The sequence below is a fragment of the Plectropomus leopardus genome, chromosome 10 (assembly GCF_026936395.1).
Source record: "Plectropomus leopardus strain MGB_pleo_1.0 chromosome 10, ASM2693639v1, whole genome shotgun sequence".
In the NCBI taxonomy this organism is placed as follows: domain Eukaryota; kingdom Metazoa; phylum Chordata; class Actinopteri; order Perciformes; family Serranidae; genus Plectropomus; species Plectropomus leopardus.
Genome location: NC_142185.1, coordinates 12,188,853 through 12,201,046, shown reverse-complemented (window position 1 = coordinate 12,201,046; position 12,194 = coordinate 12,188,853). Strand labels below are relative to the sequence as shown.

Below are 12,194 nucleotides of genomic sequence, written 5' to 3'. Positions count from 1 at the left end.
TGTATTGAGGTGCACAAGGGGATGCAATGGGGCCTTGAAATGTGATGACATTGCACAGATTTGACAAAAAGCATACATACTTTTATAACTAAATTCCATCTTTGGCATTTAATAGGAGTGCATTGTTGTAAGTAGACACAGACAAGGCCATGACAACTTCATTTCTGAGCTGTGTCTCAGTGATAATGTTACAGGTCATGCTGTTGAGTTATCTCTCGTGTCAACACAGCATTACAGCTAGAATTTACTATGTTTTTGCATGTTATGCCCACAGTGTATCAACCAAGAATACAGAACTTAAGTTATTTCAAAAAAAGCAAGATGAGTCCTTTCTGTCGCTGTAATGAGTTAGTGATATTTCTTTCTTTTTTAAACCTTTAGGGGGCGCTAGTTACAGCCTGCGCAGATGACACACTTCACTTGTGGAATCTCCGTCAGAGACGACCGGCTGTCCTCCATTCACTCAAATTCAACAGAGAGAGGTAAGCATACATTTCACACATATATACACACACAAATCAGCACACAGGTACACTTGCACACACACCTTGCTCCAGTGAAACATAGATGTGACTGTCCTATATATGATTTTACACAGGCAATCAGGGGTGAGCTTTGCAAAATGCCTCCAGCTAGCCCTATGCACAGTTAGTGCCAAAATACTGTATTCTCCATCCAGTCTTTTTTAGCATATTGAATCAACAACAGCTCTTGTCAGGGAAGCAAAACAGTTATTCCTTATTTCACAGATGTATGGGTAACTAAGCTTTTTCAAAGAGACCCTTACTCAAACTGCAGCCCAGACCACCCAGCATATACCGAGCGCTGGGCCATCTCTCAGCTACAGCATCGACACTGGTCAGAGCTCTCACACCATTCAGACACATTTAATCAGTTCAATCTGCAAGACAGTGAAGCAGAGTGTTGACGGGACAAGGCCAGCTCCTCTGTCCTGCCTCTGTCTCTGATCCTTTTTCACCCTGTCTGACAAACCTCAAAGAAGGATCCGCTGGCTTGCAGCCCTCTCTTCTGTCTCAGCTGGCGACCCCCTCTGCATTGTGAGCCAGCCCAGCTAACGCCACAACAGGCTGTGAGAGTTGACTTCCCACGGGTTATTCGGCAGCTGAATCCATTACCTTTGACGTGTTGCCACCTAAATCCTTAAGACACATAATCCAGTTTTCACATGGTAAAAACGAACTGGCATCAGCAGAGAGAGCTGGTGAAATATTTTAACAAGACATTGTAGTAGCAGCCCAGTCAACCTGGGCATGGAGGTGGATGACATGAATCTTAATTTCATCATTAAAGATCAGATGAACAATATCTGCAAAGCTGTTTGTTATGCTAGGAGCCATGTCATGGTTCACTTTATTGTTGGGGTTTTGCAGATATGGATGTCTACCAGCAGTGAGCTACAGTAATCCTGTCTTGGAGCCCCCCATAGCTGTTCCATACCTGTCACCACTCAGGGTTGGGTTCATCACTTGGGGGTCAGAGGAAAGGTTTTTGCTGCTATGTGACTATTACCTGACAGCTAAGGCCCACCTGTGTCACCATTTCATCCAATGGTGCATATGTTCCCTTTGGGCGGGGAAGAAAATAACCAAATAACCATTGCAGAATTCTGGCTGACTGGCTTTATATAGTTTTTTTGTCAGCCCGGGGGGCCAATTGTGGCCCTTAAAGTAATTTTTAAATTGCCCTCAGCCTAAATTTTCAAAATATACTATATGTTGCCTGCCACACAATATTGGATAATTAAGCAATATCACCTTGTATTTTTTTCCCTTCACCTCACAATGGCAGGACTATCATACAGTTTGTAGACATACATCAAGTAGGAACTATGCAGGCAGAATTGATGTTTTTTCATAAATATACTGTCAAAAAAACGAACAGAGCGGTTACCCAACAACAGACATTTCCTGTTAAGTTGTAGACATGGCCACAGCAAAGAGGCATGAAGTCATCAGTGAGGGACACCGCTTCCAGGTGCAGTGGAAAGATTAATGCTTTTTCAAGAAACACAAACCATTGCATTTGTCTTATTTGTATGTTTTTTTATCTTTATTTATTATAACCCGTTTTATGTGTGAAGCAGCTGGCCCTGGTATTTTTCACAAGGGATGCACAAAAATATTGGCGCTTTAAAAAAAATAAAAATATTAGAATCTGCCTTCATGCTTATTTCTGCCAAAATCGCAAACTTCGTCTTTTTTTCTGCAAAGTGAACAGGTACAAAACATCAACCATAAGTTGAAGTATTTTAATTCTTTTGCACAATGAATGAATATGACAGACATCGAAAACATTGTAATTCATGTCTCCATCTGCTGGTGGACCATCATGATGAGAGTATGCATAGTATGATGTTAATTCCTCTACAGAAAGGACTTGATGAGCAATGATTTAAAATGTGGTTGTATTGATATTGGTAACAGTTATGAGTTGTTTTTATATCAGCATATCGTATATCGCCATAAAAATTCAATATCATACATCCCTCTTTTTGACATAATCTACTCTGGCCCACACTGAAAAAAGTTTGGACTCTCTTAATTCCTTAAATGCACATCAAGAAGAGAGCAGGCTTCTGGAGAAGCTTAGAGAAAGGAAACACAAGTGTATCTGCTGAACATATGTTCCATGACATATATATCCTGCACCCCCACATGACTGTTAATTCACACAGTGTATTCTTACAGCACCTCATGGAGTGCTCTATAAGTATCTACAGATAATATAAGGGAACATGGTGAGATGATACATAATGCTGTCTCCTTATGTATGATATGATACAGATTTTCTTATCTATCTATCCTTGAATGATAGCGTAAGGCTTTGAAATTAGTCCTGAATAAGGGGTTCAATGGACCACAAGGGAAGACAAGAAAAAGGAATCAAGTGACGGAAGCGAGGAGATGTTAGCATGATGAAATGCACCCGGAGTCTCTCTTTCTGGATCTCTTTCTCATACTTCCTCATCCTCTGGATGTTGAGATGGTGCCACACCCTCAACCAGCTGACTCTTTCAGCTGTCTCACTCTCCGCTTTTGTAGAATAGCAGTCTGTAGGATATGGTGGTAAACAAACAAGGGCTTTTACCGAGCAGAGACTGCTCAATCTATACTCTCCACCATTAAACTTTAATGGCAAACAATGGCCTCTAGATGCTGATGCTTGGTTTTGGAAATGTCTTTCCTCACTTTCTTCTGTTGGAAAACCTTTGGGGCTTTTGGTTGTACACAAGTGCAGTATTCTCAATGTCCTGCCTGCCGGGGGTGGCCTCTGCAGTTGCTTAACTATCCAGGGCACACATGCACAGTCCACTTATGCTGTCCACAGGGCAAAAGAGCAAACTATTGGTGTTTATTTAAGGGAGCACAGCTGTGTCATGGCAGAGGCTGCAAGAGTTCAAGTTTGCAAAGGTTGTATAAACAGATAGAAACCATTTGCATTACTGGCCATGTCTAGGTGGAGCTCTGCTTCTTTGCCTAAACATCACGTGCTCAACTTAGGTGGACCTTCATACAGACTGAAAGTATATTTAAAAAGAGGTATTCACAGCAAAACACAGAAGTTAAGACAATATGAAAATGAGTGATTCCATTAACTTTACATGAATGAATCCAAATTATTGTCATATTCCTTATTCAATACAGAGTAAAAAATGTTTAAGTGCTTCATATTTAAGTTGGAAGTTATATAACAGATAAGTGTTTGAAACATTTTTTTTTCTGTTTCTGTTAATATTTTCTGTCTTTTGACAAGAAAAAAATCTATCCACTCCAACTAAATGTCAAATTCTACCTTGTAATGTCTGTCTCTTGAGCAAGGACATTTTATAAAAATGACTGCATTCATTCTAAAGATGATGTGCATTTATGAAGCACATAAAGCATAAAGTATTTTACATCTCCCACAGAGTTATCTTTCTTTTTCGTGTTCATGAAAATGCAGGGTCACAGTGTTAATTCAAGTTTTTCTTATGATGACCTCATGTAATAGCATACTCAGCGTGATTGATATTACAAGTCAAGGGCTTCAGCTGAGTTACAGCGTGTGATTTCTGTCCACTGAAACTTTCAATCACAAGAGAGCAAAAAGTTTTCTGCCCCAAACAGAAGCATCTCTATGTGGCATTAAACACAAAATTTGATCAGGGGCACTTTCATAATGCAACAGAACCTTACAGGATAATGGGATGGAGGAGATTGTTAATCCCACGTACTGTCTTTGGGTGATTAGGGTAAGGACTTGGTGTCTCAATATTTCATGTAATTAGCAGCATGTGTGAGAACTATAGACATTTTTCAGGAATTTTTGTAAAACCTCAGTCAAATTTGAATGACTTTTAAACTCAGAAATCATGTAGTTAAAAACCCCAAATGCCCTTTCAGACAGCAGCAAGCAGCAACTTCTGTCTGTATTGATTCCAATGTAAACATGATGCCAGCCATGCTGGCAAGGAGAGAGAGAGCAGCTGCCACTGTCTCACACGCACACACGATCACACACACACACACACACACACACACACACACACACACACAAATACAATTGTTGTATTATTTATGTTTTTATTATGTCTCTGCACCAGCGATAGCCTTAGCTGGAGGCATTATGTTTTTGACTTGGCCATCTGTCCCATTCTTGTGAATGCGATATCTCAAAATCGCCTTTAGGGAATTTCTTCACATTTTGTGCAAACTTCCTCTTTGAGTCAATGATGAACTGATTTGATCCTGTTATCAAAGGTTAAAGGTCACTGTAACCTTGCATTCATTTCATTCTGACAAATGTGATACCTTAAGAAAGCCTTAAAGGAATTTCCTTAAATTCGGCACGACTGAAAAAACAACCTGATTAGAATTTTGAGGCGAAGGTCAAAATTCAAGGTCACTGTAACCTCCCAAAACATGTTTTTGGCCATAATTCAAGAATTCATACACTAATTATTATCGCACAAATGTCTAATAGTATAAAATGATAAAGTGATGACATTTTATATCCAAAAGGTCGACTTCACTGTGACATCATTACACAACGTAATTACTGAGGAACAGAAGGGGAGACTTTTGGTGAAATACTGAATTTATTATGCTTATCTTGACACTGTGCTGATTGTATAGATCTTCAGTGCTGCCAGGGGGGAGATGTGTGTGAAGCATCCATGTTTAACAGACAAGGATGTAAATTGTAACTGCAACTGGTGCATGTGATAGAGGATTTTTGATGAAGCAAAAATTAGGTCAGTGCCAGCATAAGAGGCCTCGAGGTCAGATACTTATCCACACAGCTGCCCTTCTTTATCTTGGTCTCAGTAGATTTAGTGTCTCTTCTTGGGAATGTGCAGGGTGAGCACACTTTGTTTGATTAAAGACCAATAGAATCTTCTCTCATTAATGGATGTATGCAAGATAACCTTACTTGGGAACATGTAGTGTCTTCCTAAAGAGGACTGTTGTGTTAAAGTATCAGCCCCTGACAAGATCACCTTTCAAATCTCTGGACGGCATACACTGTGCCACACTCTGTATGTTCAACTGTGATTCTCCTTGATCGAGTCTTTATCAAATACTGTGTATAATTCATCAAAGTCTCCTGAGTTCTTCCTCAGTCATGGAATCACCAGCTCACACCGTTTTTCCCTCATCACAGTGAGGCATAAAAGCATGAGAGTTTAACTGTAGTTATTGTTAACTTTGATTGTGATAGCCTTGATTTGTATTGCTTTTTTAAATCAAAGTGACAAATTCTTCGCCAGAAAAACTTGAAATTAGCAGAGATTTTAAGAAAGTCTTTAAGGGTTACTACTTAAGGTTTCAAGTAATCATTTCCTCAATTTTAAGCTACCACCACCCTTGTGGTCACAGGATGATATGAGAAGAGTAGAGATAGAATGTGGATACCTGCAGTGTGTGGCATATGGTACAGGTTGTTAGTTGAACTCTGTGTAACTGCAGCTGCCCTGCTGCCGCCCTTTTGAAATACAGACTGGTGATGTTGGCGGGCAGCAGATGACGCAGGTACAGCTCGCTGTCTGAAAACATCTTAAGTCACTGGTTTTAAAAATCAGAACTGTAGCAAGTGTAATCATTTACACAATTTAAAAACACACACATAAACATTTACAGTCTGTCACTTTGCTTTTTTTGTTTTTGCTTCATTAACTGATATTATTTACATGGTGTAATTTGTAATATTCTTGTTGTGTCATTTTTCCTGATCATATATCATACAACTTTTGCAACAGCAACAGCCTCAAAACATTAATCCTTTGTGAACTCACCAAACACTAGTCCCTGTAAAACTGTCCACTTGAGATTGTATATTTTAGATTCATAGCCTAGCAGCTGTACCTATCACTGTGTGAGTCACATGCCCACACAAGCACACAGGGGTGAAGGTTAGGAATGATATTTGTACCAAAAGTGTTGAAAACCTGTTTCAGTAGCTTTCTACCTGTCTTGTGCTGCGATGAGGTAGGAAGCAGAACCGCTGGCTCTCAGTGGCAGAGCAGTGAATCATGCTCCAAGATAAAAGGAGAAAAAGGCCATCATGAGTCATCCGTCAGGGGCCAGGCAGTGACTTGCCATTTAGCTCTGTGTCTCTAGACTGAGCATCTGACAATTAGCACCCTAACACTCCCCCACAATCCCCTAAGAATAATGTATGAATCACTGGAAATGGTGTAGAGAACTGCTTTGTGCTAACTGTCAGTATCTCGTGCTTGCCACCCTTCCTCGACTTCCTTGTGACATGCTGTTGTCAAAAAGAATTTGAAGACTTTCAGTCCAAACAAAATCCATACACATTACAATGCACAAAACATTGGAAATTTAGTGTCCTTTTTTTTAACAGTACAAAATGGCTTTTGAGCTAAATGTTGTGATTTGGAGTTATCCAGACTGTTCTTTGCTGATATTTGCAGTCTCTGTAGAATTCCTTCAGCAGTTGTGTCACATCTCCTGCAGAGCAGATGGCGAGGCCAGTTCCCAAGATAATGTCACCAATTCAATTAATCTCTCCATCTTTTTACTTCATTACGGGTATTTGCTCCTCATCTGGCCTCACAGTGACTGTCAGCTGGCAGCCTTTTCCACGTCTCCTCCTATCCTCTTTGATTGATAATTATGAAGCTCATCAGTGTCCTTGGTCTGACTGTATGGAGTCAAAACCACACCTTTGACTGTCTCCACATTCCTGTGTGGATCTGTATTCATCTCTTCTTATTTCCTTCCCCTTTTCCACTATTTTGCCTTTACCAATCATCTTCTCATTCTTTCCTCCATTTACTTTTTTCCCTTAAACCCATGACTTTTATTTAATTCTCCCTGTGACATTTCATGTAAAAATGGTCAGCAGGTGACGGAGGTAATCAGCGGTAAGAGGTTTTTCTAAAGAGGCCTCTTTTTAAAAATGTTTTTTTTTCACAGGGATAATATAATGACTCACTGGGTTACTGCAGGCTTTGTGAAATACGTCAATTTAGATGAATAACATTTTTACATGATGATACGTATTTGCACAATTGTACCTATTTCAAGCAAGTTCGTGAAGACGTATACATCGCACATGTTGCTTCTTATCAAACCTAATCATCCTTGAAGGTCAGTCACTTCCTGTAACAAAGAAACATGTCAGTTTTATTTGCTATGACTAATGCGTGTTTTAAAAGACAGAAGATTGTATAATCCTCTGTCGCTTGCATGCCACATCTGCCCCCCCTGCCAGTTTGAATATTGTCATCTCCCCAAGCCCCTAAAATCCTTATTGAATTGTCTGCCATCTCATTTGTCATCTGTCCAATAATCCTGCCACTTGCTGGGTGGGTGTCTGTGGGGCAGGAGCCCAATGATGCCCCCACCTCTATATGGTAATCAGCATGGACAGGAGTGACTGAGTGTGTGCTGATCTTTCTTCACCAGTTATGGTAATTGTAAAGATGATAATGCCAGAGCAATGCTGATTAAACAGCCTTGAATCACATCATTACTATTGTTATATTCCTCATGAGTACCTCACAGGGCTCCATGGTTGTTTATTGATATGCAAATAGCAATAATCTGGGTTTATAATATCATGAAAAATGTTTGAAAGTCTTGGAAAAATGTAAAATCCCAAAAAGTTTTGGAAATGTCACAGAAAAAACAGTTTAGTGAATATCAGTTTTAAACATGACCTGTGTATTTATTTATTTTGCAGTCAGGCAACGTAAAAACAGACGTGTTCAGTCAGGTATGGTCTATAGTAGTACCCTGTCTTTTCCGGAGGGAGGTCCCCACTAAGTCCAAACATGACAGTAGTTTTGTAAATATATTTTTTCATTTAGACCAGGGGAGAGGCAGCTATTTACTTCTCATGTTAACATTGCGGATCTGATGTGAACTGAAAGAGTTAGAGAAGTAGAGAGTCTAACACCGTGTGTACACAGGAGGCGTAGTGTGAGCAGCATGCTAGCAGAGCAGCAGCTGCAGCTTCACCTTATTTCTCCACACAGGATGCTTTCAGGCAAAGCAATAAGTGAAGGTCACCCTTGTTTTGGCAGTAGAAACCAATAGAAAATCACTATAATAATGTGCATAAAAAGTAAGAAAACAGAGTTGAAGTGCAAAAATCTTGAGCCATATTTATGGGCTGGAGCAAATACTTCTAACCCAGCATGCTGCTGTCGCCTGGTATTCAACCTTTTCAAGCAGGGATGCACTGATAGTAATATCGAGAGTCAATACCAATGTTTGAACTAACTATTTGGCCAATACCAATTTGTTTTTGTTATTTTTATTTATTTTGTGAGGTTGTTATTTACTCTCGCTTTTGTGCCATTTGAACAAAGAGATCTGCATTATAAAAAAATAATTGTACTGAATTAAAGTTGTCCTGCCCTTCACTATGCTATCCTCAAATGAACACAAATTCAACAATACAAATGTATCAAACAACTTTTAATATAATTTTCTCTCACATGAAAAACCTCCCTTACAAATAGCTGCTTCAAAAGCCTTTTCACTTTATTTATTCCCTTTCACAAACCTACTTTATATTTCTGTAAAAAAAAAAACCAAATCAATCAATTTGTCTATCCAAACATAAAAATTGTACAATCACATGTGAATTTATCACAAGAATGTTATAATTTACCTTCATCCGATACTTATTTTCACTGAAGACATCTTGAAGACATTATAATGTTAGCTGTCAGTTCCAGCAACTGGCGGCTTACAGCTCATGTTACCTGGCAGTCCTCCTGTTGATTTTACCACAGATTTGTTGTTCACATAGAAGCATTATAAGCGCAAAATAGGGGCATCTCCTGATGTCTTGATAGTACATTTACCGCAGCCTTGCATCCCCGAAGACATCCCGAAAAAAAGATCTCTATTTGTCTCAAACATGTTTTCTATTGTTAGCGGGATGCAGAAAAACAGAAAACCATCTGCCACTGTCATTACTGAACGTCATCTTGTTTTCTGTTAGGCAAAAATATCAATATATTGGTGTATCTCTATTCTCAAGTTTTCCTACAGCGCTCTTCTTTTCTGATTACCACTCTTGATCCTTGTCACAGCTGGCATCCAGTTCAAAATTCATGCTGACCTATAGGGCAGCGAAGGGAACTTCTCTTTCCTACCTCTAAGCCATGATCAAATGCTACACTTTGACCAAACCACTGCCCCTCTCTGCCTCAGGACATTTAGCCAGAGGACCTTATGGTGGCTCATCTCAGTCAAAATTTTTCTCTGCTCTGGCTCCACAGTGGTGAAATGAGCTCCCCACTGAGATCAGTACAGCAGAGTCTGTCCACAGTGGACTCTGAGAGCCCAGACACTGCCACTGCCCTGAAGCATTGCAGTGCCCACTTGTTTATTGACCAGGCTGCTGCTGTGTTGCAAACAGCTTTTATTTCTTCAATTCAAACTACATTTCCTTCCATTTATATATGCCATCTAATGTTTACTGTATGCTTTTGCTGTATGATTGATTTTCAATGAACTGTTTTTTACTGTTATCAAATATATTTTGGAGCTCAGTGTTATGTTACAAGTTGCTTTAAATCATTGTTGTGGGCAGCAAAGGTTTATAAAATGTTCAGTTGATATGCTATAAATTATTGTAATATTTTCATTATTTATTATTATTTTTACATTATTACATTGTAATAATAATTGTTATTATTTGAAAAATAAATTGGTCAAAATGTGTATGAATTCTTAAGATTTAATACTATTATAGCTTTGAATAGAACTGTAGTGAGTAATATATGAAATAGTGGACCAGTTCAGCCTTTAGAGCACATGTCCACGAGCTACTGTTTAATGCAGCAGAACACAGAAAAAGTTCAGGTTTCCACTTCTGGCAGTTGTTCTGAAGGGCTCTTTAAATAACTATTTATATCAGCTTACAGTGAGCTTACAGGCAGAGTGCAGAGGTTTTCTGACAAGAGAGAAGCAGGAGTGGCACCATAAACGGCTGTAGGAGCGGATGTAGGCAAGAATACCTGTACGTAAGACACTGCATCATGGAGAAAAATAGATTCCCACTTTCTTGCCGAGCACTAAATTCAGCCCTGATTAAGAATGAGTCAGCATATGACTTCTATGAAGGAGAGTAGAAATTACCATTAAACAATGGATTTGGTAGTCTGCAAAATTCCATATACAGTGCTGAACATATGAAAGTTACGAGCAGATAACATGGCTAGAATAGTCTGAATCACTTTTTTGACTCTTGTCCAAATCCTGTTTTCTTGAATAACTGCTTCCAAACACCTATGTGTTCAAATTACTGCTTTGTGTTGTATTTTAATACATATCATAGATCTGTAACATTAAAAGAACAACATGCATGCAGACGAGTGCTGTTTACATATCTAAAAGTCCTAATCCTCATCATTGGCATCTTAAAATACACCTGGCTTGTCTGAAAGCAGAATTGCGCACAACATTCAGAGTGATAAACTGAAAAATCAATGTGAATATGAAAAAAATGCAAGAACATACCATTAAACCATAAAGCATACTGTAGAAACACTCACATCCACTGATCACTCTGTGACTGTTCATATTCTAACACTCAGTCTCTCTCCTCCTGTGTTTCCATCTCTCCAGGATCACGTTTTGCCACCTTCCTTTTCAAAGTAAATGGCTGTACGTGGGGACAGAGCGTGGAAACACACACATCGTCAACATCGAGTCCTTTATTTTGTCTGGATACGTCATCATGTGGAACAAGGCCATAGAACTGTAAGTTGCCCATTCTCCAAATACAGGAGTTGACAGAAACAATGTTTTTTTTTTCATGTTATCATGATAATACTGGTGGTGTAAATGGCAGTGTGCCATGTGTGGGTTAGGGTACAGTTCACATTTGAGCCATGACCGGTACTGGTACCTGGAATTCTCTATTAGCACCAAATAGTACCTTTTTTGGTACTTTATTCTCTCTGTAATAACAAGAATGTGATATTTGAGCAAACTGTTGGGATAACATAGTCTCACTCTCCCTGCCTCTCTGTACTCCATGCCATTCTGCTCCTCGGCCCTTTCTAATCACACGTAGAACTGATCTGTTTCTATCTCCTCGTGTCTGCGATGTGTCTGTTTGTCTCTCTGCTCTCTGTTTAGACACAATTCATAAATATGTAGAAAAAGGTTATTCGTAATTTAAAAAAACAGAATCACAAACAGCAATGATGATAAGCTTTCCTAAAATAAAAGAAAATAGAAAATAGACCAGAGGTCAAAACTTTCGTTGCTGATTGGTGCTGCAGAAATAAGGTCTAATCCCTAAGATGTTGTTTGCAGATTTCATGCATTGTTTTCTATCTGTCAACAGAGGTGACATAACTTAATTTGTTTTATGAGCAGATGTCTTAAGAGCCCTGATCTCTTGGTTAAACTCTGGTTAAACTCATTTCCTGGGTCAAATCTTAAATGTGTTGAGAAATTTTTTGCTTTTGCTGTTTGATAGACAGGTTCATGAATTAGTCCATGAGTTATTATGGGTCAGACTAGATTTAGTTGTTGAAATATTTATAGCTCAAAAGGTGAGTTTTTTTCACTGTGAACTTTGAGTTTTCATGTTCCTAATGTATCAGGGCTCAACTGTTACAGTTGCCAAGTTGCCATTTGCTCCAATTTGAGCAATCTGCAAACATTTCTTGGCCTTTAGTTGCCATTACTGGCAGA

General features: G+C 39.0%; 1 protein-coding gene across 17 annotated transcripts in view; it reads left to right on the top strand.

Moving 5' to 3' along the window:
• stxbp5l (syntaxin binding protein 5L) overlaps window positions 1-12,194 on the top strand; it is a 166,693-nt gene that overhangs the window by 82,729 nt on the left and 71,770 nt on the right. For all 17 annotated transcript variants that reach the window (XM_088083059.1, XM_088083057.1, XM_088083054.1 and 14 more), the window contains exons 4-5: window positions 382-482; window positions 11,115-11,249. In XM_088083059.1, the coding sequence (XP_087939185.1) occupies window positions 382-482; window positions 11,115-11,249 (236 nt within the window). The remainder of the gene's footprint in view (window positions 1-381; window positions 483-11,114; window positions 11,250-12,194) is intronic.